This window comes from Siniperca chuatsi, linkage group LG1, assembly GCF_020085105.1.
Source record: "Siniperca chuatsi isolate FFG_IHB_CAS linkage group LG1, ASM2008510v1, whole genome shotgun sequence".
NCBI lineage: Eukaryota > Metazoa > Chordata > Actinopteri > Centrarchiformes > Sinipercidae > Siniperca > Siniperca chuatsi.
In genome coordinates, this window is record NC_058042.1 from 24,678,509 (window position 1) to 24,696,335 (window position 17,827).

The 17,827-nt window shown below is 40.4% G+C and overlaps 1 protein-coding gene across 5 annotated transcripts in view; it reads left to right on the forward strand.

The window, feature by feature from the left end:
- LOC122876750 (protein unc-13 homolog C) overlaps positions 1-17,827 on the forward strand; it is a 108,389-nt gene that overhangs the window by 22,576 nt on the left and 67,986 nt on the right. For 2 of the 5 annotated variants that reach the window (XM_044197420.1, XM_044197449.1), the window contains exons 5-11: positions 1,096-1,174; positions 3,674-3,679; positions 4,044-4,115; positions 9,444-9,663; positions 10,860-11,087; positions 14,699-14,840; positions 16,718-16,887. In XM_044197420.1, coding sequence (XP_044053355.1) covers positions 1,096-1,174; positions 3,674-3,679; positions 4,044-4,115; positions 9,444-9,663; positions 10,860-11,087; positions 14,699-14,840; positions 16,718-16,887 — 917 coding nt within the window. The remainder of the gene's footprint in view (positions 1-1,095; positions 1,175-3,673; positions 3,680-4,043; positions 4,116-9,443; positions 9,664-10,859; positions 11,088-14,698; positions 14,841-16,717; positions 16,888-17,827) is intronic. The other 3 variants (XM_044197430.1, XM_044197459.1, XM_044197440.1) reach the window with 2 other exon arrangements.

Consider the following 17,827-nt stretch of genomic DNA (forward strand, 5'->3'; position numbering starts at 1 on the left):
GATCAGTTCACAATTACACAAATCTAAGATGCTGTGCCCATGCTGAGGCACATGTTACACAAATGTTACAGGCACGGGGATTCTCTGGCATGCAGCCCCAATTAAGGTATCATGCTCCCTGTTTTGTGACATAGCACAGAGAGAAGATAAATATGCAAGATGCCTTCACCACATCTATAAAGGAACATATCCTCTTGGCTTCACATACCTGATTGATGTCTTACTCAGAAATGTGCATGAACAATTAATCATGAAAAATAAAGCCATTAATAGCTAATAATCATATTTAGCCCCCATTACCCCAGCTCATGCCATGACTATGCAGCCATCTGCAGCATGCATTGTGCATAAAGGCGGCGAGAGCCAGGGGTCCTAGGGTGAGGCAAGGGCCGGCGCAGCTCGTCACGTTGTGTATCTTTAGGGTCATACCACTGATGTCGCTGAGAGGGCTGACAGAAAAGCTTGAGGAGCTTTATCTGTGTGGAGGCATTGGGGCCCTGATGTCATGTTGAGGTCATTAGAGAGGCTTTGAGTGACAGTTGAGGTGATGCCACTGAGAGCCTCACGGGAAAGGAGCAAGACTGGTGGGAAGGCAGTGACGGAGCCGCGGAGTGTGCACCAGGGAGTTAGAGGATGGAGAGAGCAAGAGAACTGGAACTGAAGTGTTGTAGAGACTGAGAAAAACCCATTTTTGAGGCGTGGAGTCTGTTGTTTGCATAGTTTTTCCTGCAGTGGGCTTCACCACTCAATTGACCTCATATTCAACATTCATAGTATGTAATATATATCCAGTTATAGGTATAATATGTATCAGTAGCAGGCATCACTGCAGCATTACCCTGTAAAAATGTAAATAACATGGAAGAGAGAGTCTATGGGAACAGCAGAGGGTGAGAGGGATTGCACGGAGCGCCAGTGTAGGTGGTCGGCACCATGCGAAGCACAGAGGAAGGGGTTAAACAGGTTAGGTAGGAAGCATGATCCATGGTGTTTGCCGGCTGTGTAAATCAAGGCCCCCCTTTCACCGTAGTAATGTCTCCCCCAGCATGGCATTATTATGATATTAATACACCTTAAATCTGTCTGCTTTTCCAGGGCTGGCAGTATTCTTTATGGTATTGACAGCATGCCAGATTTACGCCGCAAGAGGACAGTGCCTCTTGTCCGAGACCTGGTGAGTCACCTGCCTCAACAAGGTTATATGTGATTCATGTCAAATGTATCTAAGTGACCCCACATTATACCACACTGGTGGAATCCTGCTCTGTGTGAGTATGGACCCCTGCTGAAGACAATAATAACTTTACTGGGAACCTGATAAAATGTGATGGTGCTCTAGAGTGACAGTGTTTGTTTCTTATCATTATATAATATCCTAGGACTAGCCTAGGACTGATAATAGCCTTAATATTCTTTTAGCTGGAGTCTCTGCAACAGTAATGGTTATTGAAACATAACTTAGTTTGGATTTGTGATTTTAATTGCAAGTTTGTTGCAGCACACGATTGGGTTGATTGAAAATCCTTTCCTCCCATAAGTAGACTTGTTGTGTAGTTTCAAAATGAAATAAAATAATAATAAAAAAATCACATAAACTTTCATTGTGATAAAAACAAGTCAGTAAGGAGTTGATTGGTGATAAAAAACCACCACTTAATGCTCTGGCTATTTAGTGTAGAGCACTGCCTTTTGGGAATGTTAAATGTAACCTTAGCCATAACTCTATGGCTTGATTAATTAGCCTAGAGAGGGTGTTTAAGACATTGCATCACAGTGATGCTCCCCCATTTGTTTTTATTGCAACATAATGTGTCATAACATATCCCACAGAGAGGCCTGTTGCAGTGCAGTCCACTTTAGCGCTGTGCCACATGGTTAGTCTCTGTGAAAGACAACAGGCTGTCATGCTGCAAATGTAGTATTTATGTCTGTTTATAACCATTTGTCCATTATGTGCTGCACAGTGTGGGTCTGTCTTGTGTATGTTTGTTTCTCATCTTCATGTATTTTAGTCAAAAGGATGGAAACAATTATCAGAACTCTTAAATTGAGTTACTTAACAACCTGTTTAATACGTAAACATTCTACTCTTTAAAATTTTTGAGTTTCTTGTGAAATAATATGATTATGTAGCTTGATGTCATACGCATAGATGCTGATGAATGTTTATATCACAGTGAACAACATGAGTTGATGCTGTATTTGTCCATATCTCTCATGAAATTAATAACCAACAATGTCTTGGTAAGTATGGGTTGTCGTTTTTTATTTTTTTGGATTTTGCGTGTATATTTGCCATTCCTACATAGACCCATAACAGCTATGGGTGATATTTTTCAGTGAGTTGTCAGATTTCAGCCTCGCCGATGCTTGGCCATTTTTCTTCCTTTTTTTTGTTGCTCGGCAGGTGTCGAAAAATTTTATTTAACTTGAAATGTTGACAACTCAACCCAAAAATATATCCGAGAGACTTCATTGACTTCTGATTTAACTGTGTGAGGCTTTTAAATCATGTAAAAGTGACACTGAGCAAGCCTTTTACACGTGGGATGAAGTCAGTAGTCTGCAAACTAATTGGTCCCCTTTCATGCCTCTCCTTTGTCAATGTCCCCCATTTGCTGTGTGATTGCTTCAGGGCAGCGACAGCGTTTGATTGGAATGGACAGCAGGGTTCCCCCATCTTATGGCGGGATGCAAAAAACATAAACAAACAAAAAAAGCAAGTTGAAAATCGGTTCTCAAAACATTGAACACTATATTGTAGCCGTATTATAGACAACATCTGGACACAGGGTCATATTGTATTGCCCGTAGCAACCTCAGCAGTGCTGGTGCATGCTGATAAACTTACATCAACACTCAGAGTTCATGTAGAGGTCACGTTCCCTCCTACATTCTCCATGGCTTCCATGGATCTTTACCATAACTGGGCTGTGCAGACAAGAGGGTCGTGGTAAAGACTGATCCAATATTGTCAGCTGTCCATGTCTGCATTCCTCTGTTACGTAACTTCTTCCAGTATGGGATAAATGTTTATCAATCTTTGGTCACCCAGACTCAGTGGATATTAATATAACAGCTAATTTATATGTGTGTATTTGTGTGTGTGTGTGTGTGTGTGTGTGTGTGTGTGTGTGTGTGTGTTACTTGTTTTGTGTTTGTGAGAGTGCCTTGTGTGGGCGTGTGCTGTTTAATGTTTGAGTACGTTCGTGAATGTCTGAGCAGATGCGTGTGTGTGTGTGTTTGTGTGTGTGAGAGAGTCGGTGTTGTGCAGTACAGCTGGCTTCACCCATACGTGAGTGTGTGTGTCTTCTCTGTTTGTCTCAAACTAATGTGCAGAGCAGACAGCAGAAAATATGATCAAAGCTTCATCCAACAGAGAACTGAATATAAATGCCAAGCATGACTGCAGTTTAGTAACTTCCAATGCATGAGTGGATAAAGAATCATGCAATAGCTGTATAATCTCTCTTGATGAATAGTTGAATCTTTCTAAAGCTCTGTGTCCTAACCAGCAGTCCTGCATGGCAATTGAGACACCTATGTGCTCAATATGGATAATAAATACAATTTCTCTGCTGTTTGTCCTTTCAGCATTCACCCTCCCACTCTTTGTTTAATTCAATTTTTTTATTTCTTTCATTCTCTATTCATGGCCTCCTGGAAATCACAGGCTTTGGTAAGCTTACTTTATGTCTGTGCTTGTGCACAAGTTAAGAGCAACAGATGAATGCTTTGTTATTAGACACATCCATTACAGAAACCTAAAAAGTCTTGTTTTTTTAAATCTATTGTTTGGCTATTATTTAGCTAATTTCTCTATTCAAACGATATCATATGTGTAATATATTTCTACTCAGGGCTTTTCTTCCTTTTACAAAATATTATCACCCATTCACAAGCTGTTTAACTCTATATAGATGTGTGTTCTACATGCCGCTGTGTGTAAATCTATTGAAATACTGCATAAAACTGCAGACAGGTAAAATGGGTCGGTGGATTTATCCCTTTTCATCATCTCTCGTTTCCTCTTCTTCTCTCAGACCCTCACTGCTCGAAAGGCAGGCATCTCGTTCGCTCTGGTGAACCGGTCCACCCTGAATAATGAGGACCTGGTGAGTACTAACATGCCTGCAGTGCCTGCATGGAAAATCATTGTCTGTTCATTGTGGAGTCTTAGTGGGTAATGGAGGATTCTGCAGGGACATGATATGCTGGACCCATGTTCTCATTATTTTTTAGGGCATTGTATGGAGAGGAGGGTGCTGGGACTCTGACAAACTTTTATAGCTGTGCTGTTTGCTGCAGCCATTGTATTTTAGGGCCCGGGCTCACGTTGCCAGGAATACAGGATTCCAAAATGAAAATTAGATGGATTGCATTAGTTACTAGCCCATTTTCTTTAGATGTATATACAGCATGCCATCATCTGTCTGTCTGCCTTTCTCTGTCATGTAATACATACTGCAGTTTATTAAAATAGTCTCTGTGGCCAGCTACTCACTCTTTCTGCTGTGCTCCTTCTGTCAGATCATTTGGCTGAGTTCAAAAAATAAGAGATGGGTCCCATCATTTCATTTAGACAATTCCCTACGATTAATAATAAGCACTGCATTGAGGAAGACAGAGCTATAGAGAAAGGGCAGAATGTCTCAGTCGATGGTGTGAGACACTTTTGTATTGACCTCCAAAGCTCTCTCTGCGTTAATTGATTGCAATTCTTCCCTCCCAGAGGGAAGACAGCGTTATAGGAGGCAAACAGCTGGAGAAAGCAGTTTCTCAGGAAGACAAACAAGCAGACAATTTCATATCCACTGATGTTCAACAAGGGGCCTAAGCCTACAAGATTACTGCATTCAAATGTGCTCTCTCTGTACATCATGCACAAATATTTCATCTTTTCAAACAAGAGACGTGGCCCTCAATTTGTGCACACTGATCTGTGTGCATGTTCGTATCACTTATCTATTTCAAACACGTGACTTGGTCCTCATGGTCCACATGCCCAGTTGCCCTAAGTTGAAAGGGTCTTGATTGCTAATAGCCATGGGGTAGATTGAAGGGGCTTTAGGGATGAACAACTCATGTCCCAGATGAGGAAGAAATGACGTGATAGATGCACTGTGTTAATTGGTGTACGAAAGGAGCTGTTTCTTGGGCAAATTTGGAGATTGCACCACAGTGGTAAGTAAAGACTTAAACTTTAGGGATAGAGGTCCAATATTAGGATTCAGAGCAAACAAGAAAGAGTTTAATAAGTGGTGGTCGAGGGGAGCTGAGTTCCGAGCAAAGCTGCAGATTGTGCGGTCTTGGTAAGTAGGACGAGCAGATGTCAGAGTTTTATCTGCTGCATTAAGTCCAGGAGAGTGCTTTCCTGTGAGGACTGGGAGAGTACTCAGTAAACGGCCATATGCTGTTTAAGAGTGTAGGGTAGTTGGGGGAAGAGAGGAGAAAGGGAGAGGGAAGGAAGGGTGAGAAAAGGAGGAGAGTATGAGAGAAGATCAGAGCTAAGCTTGCCATCATGCCCCCGTGGCCCTGATGTCACTGATCAGGCAGCCGTATTGAACAATCCGCCTTCTGCTCCCTGGAGAGATGTTTGAACCTATTTAGAGTGCTTCCTTTTTCCACCCTCTATTTGTCTCATCTCTGCCCCACCCCTTCCATTTTTTTCTCTTTCAGCTTAATACATTTGAATTTGATTACAATGTCTAAAAATCTGTCATTGCTATAGAAGTCTCTTTCTCTTGATGATATTCTCTTCCTGCGTCATGTTTCCCATGTATCTGCTTTTTAGAGCAGAAAGGAACATTATGTGTGGGCCGGCTAACGGTCTGTGTGTCTTCTCAATGTTCTGAGCTGCATATGATCTGAGCATCCAGAGCCTTTTAACAGTGACTGTCAACATAAACTGGGATCTTGCTTACCTGCTGAGACAATGGCAGGGACGAAGGAAGAATGGAGCCATGATCTGACATGGGTCAAGGAGTATCTGGGATTAAGATGTGATGCGTTGCTTTAAGTCAGTTCAGATAATCAGGCAGGTTGTTAACAGCAAAATATACAACATTGATTTTAAAATGCTTGCCTGTGATTTCCGCCCAACTAATTTGGGTTACTTTTGTGAATCTTGCCAGACAGAAAAGCACATTAGACTGAGTTTAAAATACTTGCGATTGTCTAAATTTTATGCCAAGGTCATGTGGTTTGCGAAAACCACATGGATTCCTTGTTAGGGCTGAGATAGTACAGTAGTTAAAGCAAAAGATTAGAGGTGTAGAAGGCTGGAGCAGGATGAGGAGGATGACAGTGTCAGTGAAGTGGTTGACAAGGACAATAGGTGGTGAAATTGGAAAGGAGGGGTGAAAGGAAGAGGAGGAGAGATTAGATTCTTCATGTTGCTCTCAGGCAGAGGCTGCAGCTGCCAATCAATTCTAGCAGTGTCTAGCACAAAATCACCAGGGTTACCTCCCAGTGCCACACATGAGACTCACACATGCAGCACTCTTCCCACATCTGCTGCACAGTGTGACATGCAGTGTCAGGACTCAGACTGAGGAGGCAGAGAGAGGGAGGGAAATTTAAAAAGACAGAAAGAAAACTGTGTCAATGAAATAGATGAATAGTAAAATACTACTGATGCAATGGTAAAAGAAACTGAAATGTAGTTCTACACTTAACATGCTAAGTACCATTCAAAACATTTGGTTGGCTGGTAAAATAGAGGCTAAAAAGATAGATATTTACCAGCCAAGTCAACTCACTGAGATAAAACAGTGATTGAGAGGTCTCTGAGGTTTCCCACGCTCATAGACATTTTGGCTCACTCATCTCCTTCAGGCTGTGTCAGTATTGGACAGTTCAGTATTAAATTTGGTGAGGAGCAGGCTTCCGGGTGTGGCCCTGGTCTAGCTCGTGTGTAAGTTGTGGATAAATCTCAGACATCTGCTTCATCTCATCGTTCTCAGATTAAAAGGGAAATCTCTCTGTCTCCCTGTGTTTCATTGAAGGTCCTCCAGGGCTCAGCAGCATCTCTGTTGCATCAGCGAAGTTTCACAATGTTAGATAGCCTTGTTGTCCTGTCATCTGGTGCCATTTAATCATCTGTGCAAGTGTGTGTGCGTGTTTGTGCCTGTATGTGTGTTTGAGTGAGCAGTGCAGTAGTCTTTGTGGTAAAGTGGAGAGCTACTGTTCAAGTGTTAAAGCACATTGTCAACACACAGGGTGCTGACAGCAGAGGGAGGGGTGGAGGAGAAGGGGTGAGGAGTGGAGAGCAAGTACCTCTTGAAGATTTATTTAATCACCATATATCTCCTTCTCTTTCACTGTCACTTTCTCTCTTGCTTGCTCTCTCTCTCAATCTGGATAATGCTCACTTTTAAAAACCTTATTTACAGCATCCATTGATTCTGCCTTCAAGAATTGGCAAGTCCCGGCCCGTTTTCCAGTTCTTGTAGATGGCAGGGCTGCTGCAGTAAAGTATTCAATCTGAAGAGGCTTCTGTTACACAGCAATCAGTCTACACAGGCCTCTAGTAGACTTCAGTATTTTTTTTCAGTAAACCACTCAATGTGAACAAAGCCTGTGGGCTAAGGATGCTGTTAATCTAAGCTTAATGAGATGTAAGGCTGATTTACTCTCATACCGCTGACCTCTCCACTGATGATAAGGTAATCAAAAAAGGATCAACAAAGACTCCTACAAGTTCTCTCTTGGAATAATGTAATCTCTTAGATCCCTTTCTCTAATAAAAGAAACTGAAGAATGCTGCAGTACTGATGAATGATAGATGCAGTTTAGCCAACTTATATAATTGCCAAGATTACTGTAATGTAGAAGTGTATTGTAAATTTCATCCAACTCAGACTACAGATCAGTTTGAATTGAGCCCACTGAAGCTGTTTCTGTTAAACTTCTAAACTTTGACTAAAACTTTATGTTATGATATCAGGATATTTTGGTCCCTCAGAAGGTGCAAAAGTATTCCTCTTTTTTTAACCCTGTAGACCCCATAGCGGCCCAGAGCGCCCGTTCTATATTTCACCATAGCGCCCAGGCGCGTCCGTCATTTTAAAGTGAGCTTTGTATTGTAGATACTTTAAGCTGTCATCAATAACCGGAACCAAAAATATACATCGCAACGTTGAAATCTCTGATTTTTTTTTTGCGGATTTCCACCCGGTTTCCACTTGTGCATTAATGTTAAGTCTAAAAAGCTAAAATAATCGTCCCCATCTTTATAATCTTATGGATGCCGTAAGAATGTGTAGTGAGAGAGATCCTGACCCACAGTGCATTGTTGAAAGCGACACAGATATTGTAAGTTTGTTGCACAAAATCACATTACATAATCACGTCAGTAAACAGCGGGACCTACCCGGCTCTCACTGCTGGAGACGAACGCTGTCCAGGGGGCAGTGTGCTGAAGAGCCGGTAGGGAGAACTGACCGGGTCGCGACGACTTTCCCAAATATAAATTTGGCGATTTGTTCTTGTATAAGTTGCCAAAGACACTACCCACTACCACATTTCTGTTGTTAGTTTTTAACTTTGCTGTCTGGGTTGAAGTGTGGGACACGTCTTATTTATTTTGAAAGCCTATCTTTATCCAGTGAAGCATCTGTTTTGGTTTCAGAATATTGACTCACAAAGCTAACGGGGAGAAATGTTGTGGATCACATTCTTGTTGTAAAATTGATTTGGGGTTACTTTATCTTCATTTAGAATCCATTGCATCTCTCATTGAATATTTTGATTGTTTGGCATCATTACAGTTATTCATTTCATATTATGTAGGCTACACCTAAGTAAAAATAGGCTAAAGAGGATGTTATTGGTCCACTTTGAGTACAGTTTGTAGTGACTTGCAGTTTTGATAATGAAGTTTCTTACAAAGAAGAAAAAGTGTGTGTGAGGAAGATAGGATAAATTGTGAAATTAAAGGAAATAACTATTTACAAGTTTTAGTGTTATTTGTTGTTGTGTTTGGTGTTTTTTTATGTGTTGAATCAAACTCGGTCTACACAGCTACACATGCCACATATTTGGTATCAAATTAAAGAGTAAGTTGTGTTTTTTTTTAAATGAACACAGCTTGTGATTGTAAGTTTCTTTTTGTTTTGAGCTGTTTGTTTGGACTGAGTAGGAAAATGCTCATTTAATTGATGCTGCAGCAACATTCTAGAATTCTACTGGGGTCTAGAGGATTAAGTACTGATCTCTAGATGTATTTTGAACATTTCTGGAAAGCAATTTTAGTACAAAGTTGTTTTTTATTAACTTTTGAGGTTGTTATTGGATCTTATTTTCTCTACTTAATGGTGCCATGAAAGTTTAACAACATGCGAGAAACCTCCTCTGTTTCTCACATCCCCATATCTTTTCCATCATTGCCTTAATACCTTATTATTTCTTACACTTTCTCAATGCCTTCTCTTTCTTTTCAGAAACTACATGTCTTCAAGAAGACTCTCCAGGCCTTGATCTACCCAATTTCATCCACAACACCCCATAACTTCGAGGTGTGGACGGCGACTGCACCCACATACTGCCATGAGTGTGAGGGGCTGCTGTGGGGCATTGCCCGTCAGGGCATGCGCTGCTCAGAGTGTGGCGTTAAATGCCATGAGAAGTGCCAGGACCTGCTCAATGCAGATTGTTTACAAAGTAAGCAAGTAGAGTCGTCCCGTAATGCTTTGATGTACAGTTCACAAAGACTTTGAAACTCATAGCCATGTGCTCACAAAGTATAGTGCTGTATGGGTCTGTGTGTGTGTGTGTGTGTGTGTGAGAGAGAGAGAGAGAGAGAGAGAGAGAGAGAGAGAGAGAGAGTAAATGATTTGTGGCTTAAACAGCATCATATAGAAAATGCATTCGATAAGGTGCATTCATTCTCATTTTGATACATGTTTGTTAATTTTCATGATCTTACAGTCTGATCTTATGATTGACAATTTTTTTTGCACTATTAACAGTCAAACAGTTAATAAATCATTATTAAAATCAGTTAAATCTAAAAACAAGATTTGTCTGGGAATCTTTTAAGTGTGCACAATGCTGTCTGGCACATCTGTAATCTTCTCCCACATCTCTATAAATACCAACACTATACTGTAAGTCCTACAGTACACGTAAATGCTGTTATGGGGATTTGTACATATTACATATCTCCTTGCACTCATTGCTACAAGTGACATGGTGCATTTACACTGCTCGCTCAGTCACTGGCAATCATTACAGTCTCCAATCAGCTTTTTCAATCATGCACACCCGTGTTGTTACAGTGTAGACTAATAGGAACAATGTGACCTGCAGTCTTCAGGATGATCCTCACGGCAATCCTCAAACACACTAAGTGGATTAGCTACACCCTGGCTGTTTATAAAACTCAATGTTTTATAACAGTTTTATACTAGCATAACAATGTTTTATTGTTCAAACTGCGATTCATCTTTATCACGTTTCAATCTGCACTCGTGAACGCACTCTAGATACAAGATACTGTGATCAGATACAGAGAATTATCTGTCACATGTGCCTCTTTTGTCTTACAGACACACATTCATATACTGGAAATAAACACACATATACACACCAACATTAACGTGTGAATTTGGGATTTGTAATCCTGTCAGTCATAGTGGCGCACATTAGATGAGTTGCTGGATGCTGTAACACAGTATTGTACACTCTTGCAGTATTTAAGAGAAAAGAAAGTTAGCTAACCTTAGTTATTTAAAAAATAAGATACATATGATAGATACCCTGGCACTGGATGGATCATCAATTTTTATTCCACTTCCTGGGTATTAAATATGCAGACTACTGCACCTAAGGACTCTGTAACTCTTGGCTTGTTTTAGGGGCAGTGGAGAAGAGCTCTAAGCACGGGGCGGAAGACAAGACCCAGAATATCATCATGGCTATGAAGGAGCGCATGAAGATAAGGGAGAAGAACCGTCCTGAAGTGTTCGAGCTGATCCAGGAGATGTTCCACATCTCCAAAGAAGACTTCAGCAGCCATCTGAAGACAGCCAAGCAGGCTGTGCTGGATGGGACCTCCAAGTGGTCTGCCAAAATCAGCATCACAGGTTAGCCTGGCTCCTGTGATTATTTTAGAAAGTTAATTCTTCAAACCATCCACTAAAATTTTTATGATGAATCTTACCATTATAGAATCTGCAAATTATATGGAGTTATTATTAGCTCTCATTTACACATTAATCATCAACCAACTGAATATTGATAAATGCTTTGTAACTAGGGATGTCCAGATACTGCTGCAGGTGACCTTTGACCTTTAGACCATGACCTATAACCCTTTATCCGGCCTCCAACACCAAATCAGCAATCTACTTATTAATCTCAAGATCTTGGTCGTTAACTTCTGACACTGAACCACAAATGCACATTTAATTAGAAATAGAAATTGGTTAGGTAATTTGTGGAGAAGTAATTGTTGATAATGCCATGAGGGTTACTACTGCATCACTGTTTTGAGTACGATAATTGATGATTTTTTGGTCATCATGTAGAGATCTACTCTACTCGACTCAAGGCAATGACATTTTTTATAACACATGAATTTTAAATAGGAGCTTAGTCTATGACATGTAGCTCTAATGAAAATAATATACAAGTTGAGCAGTGCGAGATCTTGTCCAGTTGCAACAATGCTTTCCAAATGGTGGCACAGAAAATACAAAGCATCTGAGAGGCAGTAATAAGGGGCAATGATGGCTTATTATTATAGTGCAAGAGCACTTGCTGCAACTGACAGAGATCCTTATGTCTTTTCTGAACTCACTAGCAGGCTAGTTTGTACGGTTTACTTTGGAAGCGAACCCCCCACAGCTGCACATCAAGCTCTCTCAGAGATGTCAATCAAAATGTCATGCCTCTGAGTGCTGTTTGATAGTACAGCACTTCACAGCACATTCAGAAGGAAAGTGATGTTTTTATTATGCATATTTTTTGCTCTTTTTTGGGGGTACTATTAGTTCCTTGGGTTACGTAATGGTTTGGTTCATTTAACAACTCAGATTAAACAGTTTCTCTTTTTGGGGTCTTAAAGGGAAAATTGGCAGGAATCAGTGTTTTTCCTTGTCTCACCTAATCTCTGGTATCTTTGTTTACCATCCTATGAAAGGGAATAGAACAAACTTTTTTGCACCATTTTTCCCACCCTGTATGATGACATAACCCCTGCTGTTTATCCATGTTTCTGAAAAACGTTAACGTCATCATCCTCAAGGATTACAAGCCTCTTCTTTCATTTCACTACTTAATTTACATACACATGGTAAATACTATCACTTAATCACTGGGTTTAATTTTATTCCTAGTTAAGTGGCACAAATAACGTCAGGAAGTTAGCCTCATAACCTCAACCCTGGACTACAATCCTTCTCTGTGGTAACTGTGCCAGGCCCAGCTCATTTATTGCTCACCTCGCATTTCTCGCAGTGAGTGTCAATACACCAGAGAGAAACAGAGAGGTAGGGAGACAAGTAGAGAGGGAGACAGAAAAAGAATGGGGATAGCGAGGAAGAGGTCTGTTAAGAAAGAAAGAGGATAAGAAAGAAGAGAGAGAGGGAAAAGGGAGTGAGAGAGACATTGGAAAGACCCAGGGTTGCCTCGGTCAATTTCCCAGGGGCTTATTGAACGTCCCATTTTTAAAATGTAGTTATTGAGTTGTTATTTATTTATCATTCATTAGATAAACACTGACTGGCACTGACTCTGCATCACTCTCAGCAACCATGAGATATTCTGTGTCTGGTTAATGTGGACACTACAAGGTCTGGCATTGAATATGAACCTGACAGACTATGATCAGCTAATTAAAAAATCTACAAAAATGCACTGTTCACATCATTATCAAACAAACATGCAATGAGGAAAGTATATCACATTACTGTATATGGATATTATTTTCCTTTACTTAAATTGTCTTAGAACAATTATATGACTTTTTTTTTAAAGCGCTGCTCAAACGCACCCCAGCAGAGTTCAACGAATTGTATGGGAAAACATACTCAGTCTCCTCTGTTCAGTGTCCATTCTTCATACCACATGCATACTTCATCTGTTTATGCTTCTGGGTATGCCCTCTCTGTTACTCTACTCTTCTCTAATCAATAGCAATCTTACACTTTTCTCTCCTTTTGTACTTATAAAAGTTGCAGTGTATTTTGTACTTCACAAATGGCAAAACAAACCAAGAAAGCAGTATGGTAATTAAATCACCTAAGTATATTTGGGAATTAAACAACTTAATAAGGATTAATCCAATTCCAAGTTGGTGAAATACACACCAGGTCCAGTGAAACTCTTACTCTTTTATCTTTTCGCGTTTTTTACTGTCAAAAGCCAATTATAACAGGCAGTCATGTAAACATGGTTTCAATTCTTTGAACGTTATTTCCAACTTTTATTGCTTAAAATTGTAAAATCTAAACCCAAATAGACTAAATAAAGGATTCTAAGGGATTTGAATTTAATAGGCAGATTCAGTACTGAATTAAAATGCTATCAAACCCCAACTCTGCTCCCAGTTTACTCTATTTAGGGCAGGGGGATGCCCAAAACGAAGCCACACTGGAAGGTGTGGCAAAACGCCGGCCTTCATAGAGAGGGTGAGAAGCCATAATCGTAGTAGTTGTGTGCTTTTTCCCCTCTGCACATTTAGCCAATTGGGTATGATTGTTGGATTGTCTATTTCAGAAAAAATATCGGATGCAGGCCCCCCAACTCCAATTTAAAATAGTGTCGGGTGGGGTTTTTAGATGCCGCTGCATGATACGACAAGCACTTTGTTTGAAGAATACTGACCCCACTATATGCATGACGCTATCTCAGACCCCTCTTTTACTACAGGAGGCATTTGATTTTGAGTACTCCTGGAGAAAGCAGGCCATGACTCTTCAAACCTCTATAGCCTGCCCACCAACTCCTGTCAGCATTGAGCTGAGGGATATATATGTACCCTGAATTATTTAGACTGTCACTTATGCATTTTTAATGCCCCAGTGTCCTTTTTCCCTTTTATGGCGCTGTGAAATACTACTGTCTCTCCTTCTCAGCACCTTCGTCTGTGTGTGTGGAAGTAAGATACTGAAACACTGTTCTTTCTTTGAAGCCAAGTCTTAGCGCAGCATAGACATGTTGTAGCAGTGGGCAGATGCACAGGGGTGGAATCTACCTATAGCCTGGATGTAGGAATAGATAAATCATAGATATACTCAACATTTCACATATACACAAAAAGATAAATCATGGCTGCTGTCAATAAACCAAAGAGCTGCTTTGTTGCCTCAGCTTTTGGCAAGTGCACAAAATTGTTGTAGGCAGTGGAGGAAGTGACAAGGCCTTGATTCTTAAGCTAAAACCATAGAATCAAATAAATGTAATTCATGCAACTGAGTAATAAGCACTAAAATAAAACATAGAGGTAGATTCATGACTGGGATTGAGATCTGCTGTGAAATCTCACCCACCAGGACAGGGCTTCCTATTTTTGACTTCCAAAATAATATCCCCTTGAGAATTAAGTTATAGATCAGTAATGTTATTATGAAGTTCAGGCAACAGGCACCTTCCATCTATAAAATCACATTTTCAAAACCATAAAATGGGTAAATATGTTGCTTGTGGTACTTACATGACTTTTCATTTTTCTCCAAACCTGTCTTGTCGCCAGTCATGAGTGCACAGGGTTTACAGGCCAAGGATAAAACTGGTTCCAGCGACCCCTACGTCACTGTCCAAGTGGGCAAAACCAAACGCAGGACGAAGACCATCTTTGGCAACCTCAATCCGGTCTGGGATGAGAAGTTTTACTTGTGAGTGCTCTCTATTAATTTGACTTCTGTCCTACCAGATAATCCCCACTAAGATTAAAAATCATCTGTTCAAGGGAATCTTAAGGCATTAGTAAATGGCATCCATCAGCGTAGACAACACAGGTCTTAACCCATTAAATCCTTTCGTGCTTCACCACTCAATCTACTGACTATCTCTCGGTTGCTCTGTTACACTTTGAGCACCAGATTGATAGGTTTCCTGCATAAGAACAGTCTAAGAGCAAAGGTATACTAAACTGATGAATTAAGCTCTTCTGAACATGCCTCTAAAAACCAATACAAAAATAATGTGGACATCTAATTTGACCCAGGTTGAGCCCAGCCCACTGGGCATCAGCACATCTTATGCATTATTTATTTATTTACTTATTTTTGGTTCTTTTTTCTTTTCTTTTTTACTGTAATCCTGTCTGGAGATGGTGCACAGGGGAGCCACTGTTTAAGGATCAGGGAGGATTTGTCATGTTTACTTAAACCAAAGAGAGTGAAGCTAATGGCATTTTTTGATTCATGCAAGCAGTGAGTTTTACAGCATCATTCCCTTGGAGGTTTCTGTCTATAGTTCTAGGTCTTATTTGTGTAAGAAATCATATTTTTTTAAATGTGAAGGTATTTTTTAAAGTTTTGTTAGAGAACTATTTTGTATGCATGTTTTCCCGCGGATTCTTAAAAAGTCTTAAAAGGCATTGAATTTATTAATGTAAAAATAAGGCCTTAATTGGTATTAAAATGTCTTAATCTTCAATCTTTCAAAAGTCTATGCTAGCTAGCTGTTAGTGTACCCCTGATTACATGGAGAAGTGCAAATTCAACGAAAATTGGCTATTTAACCAAGATTTTGCAGCATGGCTGAAATCGGTACAAGGCAATGCATACGAGGCTTGGTGTATTTTGTGCAAAAAGTTTTTCATACTCAGCATGATGGGAATCAAGGCGATGGGATCTCACATGCAGAGTGACAAACACAAAATTGCCAAGAAAGCCCGGCAACAAACGGCAGATATTTATGTTACAATAAACATTTGGGCAAAATGTATGTATATACTGTATATATCTGTGTGTGTGTGTGTGCATGCACTATGCCAGTTACAAAAAAGGCTCCACCTGTAATGAGACTCCAGTGGTAGCTGTCATAAAACTCTTTCCCATTACTATAGGGATGTAGATTAATAGAGCGATACATTACTGTGTGCTTGGCAGAGAGAGAGAGAGTCTCAGACTAGTGCAGCAGCAGCAGCCAGTGCTTCCTCCGGAAAGGGATTAGTTAAAGAAACTACTGCAGATACTGTTTCGCTGGCTGTCGCACCCAAGATGTCATTAGAACAAAATGTAATCAGTCGGTTTTAATTCCAAAGCCCAACAGTCTGACCCCATCTGAAGCCAAGTGCTTTGGCCACCTCTGTTCTATTTAGCAGAGTCATTATTGTGAAACTTCTGTCAGCTGCAATGATGCAAGGAGGACATAAAGCTTTCACAAACAGATAATCCTTGCTATGAATGCTACAAATGTGGAGATGCAGAGGAAAGGTCATGCAATGTCTTGAGGTAATTCTTCCTTCCAGGCAGAGGGCCCTTCTCCACACACACATGCTAGGCATGCACACTCACTCACACACACCCATGTGCGTACACAAATACGCACATTCTCTCATTTGAATCTAGGCAGGAATTGTTCTCCATATGTAAGATAGGAAAGGTTCAGGAAGTGTCGTTGTCTGAACTCATATTTATGCTTGAATTGTGCATTTGACTGTTATTCTCGTCCACTGAATACCCCAACCTGATGAGCTCTCACTGAATATGCTATTGTTGTTGTTCATGTTGTTCACCTGGTGTAATCATCTTCCAAATTGCAGTGAATGTCACAATGCCACTGACCGCATCAAAGTGCGCGTGTGGGACGAGGATGATGACATCAAATCACGGGTGAAGCAGCATTTCAAGCGCGAGTCAGATGATTTCCTGGGCCAGACCATCATTGAGGTTCGCACTCTCAGTGGAGAGATGGACGTTTGGTACAACCTAGGTATGTTACCCATATGATCTCTTTTTGAGTCTTCTTACAGATAAAAGTTATTAATTAACTGAAAATCATGGTGGCAGTTATTATGGCAGTTATCAAGATAAAATGTTTACTTTATGTGATTAATCGATTATCAAAATACTTGCAGATTCATTTTCTGTCGATTGGGTTGACTAATTGATTAATTGACTAATCATTGGAGCCCTACTTGACAGTTTTTGATTTCAGTGTTATGGACACATTAGGGTTTATATGCCACGAACATATACATGTTCATTTACACTCTTCACATGTTCATTTAAACTCTTCACATGTTCCCTTACACATTCCTGTTACACTGTAGCCATTAAATAGGATATAAGTTGAAATGTATGGTCAGATAAAGTGTGGTCCAGTTGAGATCACCATTACTATCAATGTGCACCACCTTATGCTGTTAATGCAGGATCTTTTACTGTTTCCGCTCTCAAACATTACTGGTTTCTCCATGCTGCATGAAGTTGAATGGCAGCATAATGGGAGCTTCCACTTCTGTTGAAGTGTTATGACTGGCGGGTGCTGTCTTTGTTTGCCTCTCTAGCTAAAAGGAAGCAATTTGTGGTAATAGTGACCCCTGTCCACTGCTGCTGCTCTGTGCCTTTTAAATGTCCACAATGAATGTTTAAACAGGCCTTTGCTGGTGTGGGTGTCCACCCTCCAGCTGCTCTCCTCTCTAAGCCTCTTCAGCTCCTCTTCAATCTGGGCTTTTGCATTAGTTTCTGTGACTTTGTCACGTCATTATTTTTCACTTGTCTGTCTCTTGACCACTTGATTGTCGAGGAAAATTTCACTCATTTGACACAGTAGAGATGAATTGTATATGAGAGGGCAGAGGAGGGCCATTTTAGATGCTTACTATTATGTACATAAGACCCTAAATTACATAGTTAGAAGGCTATTGTGG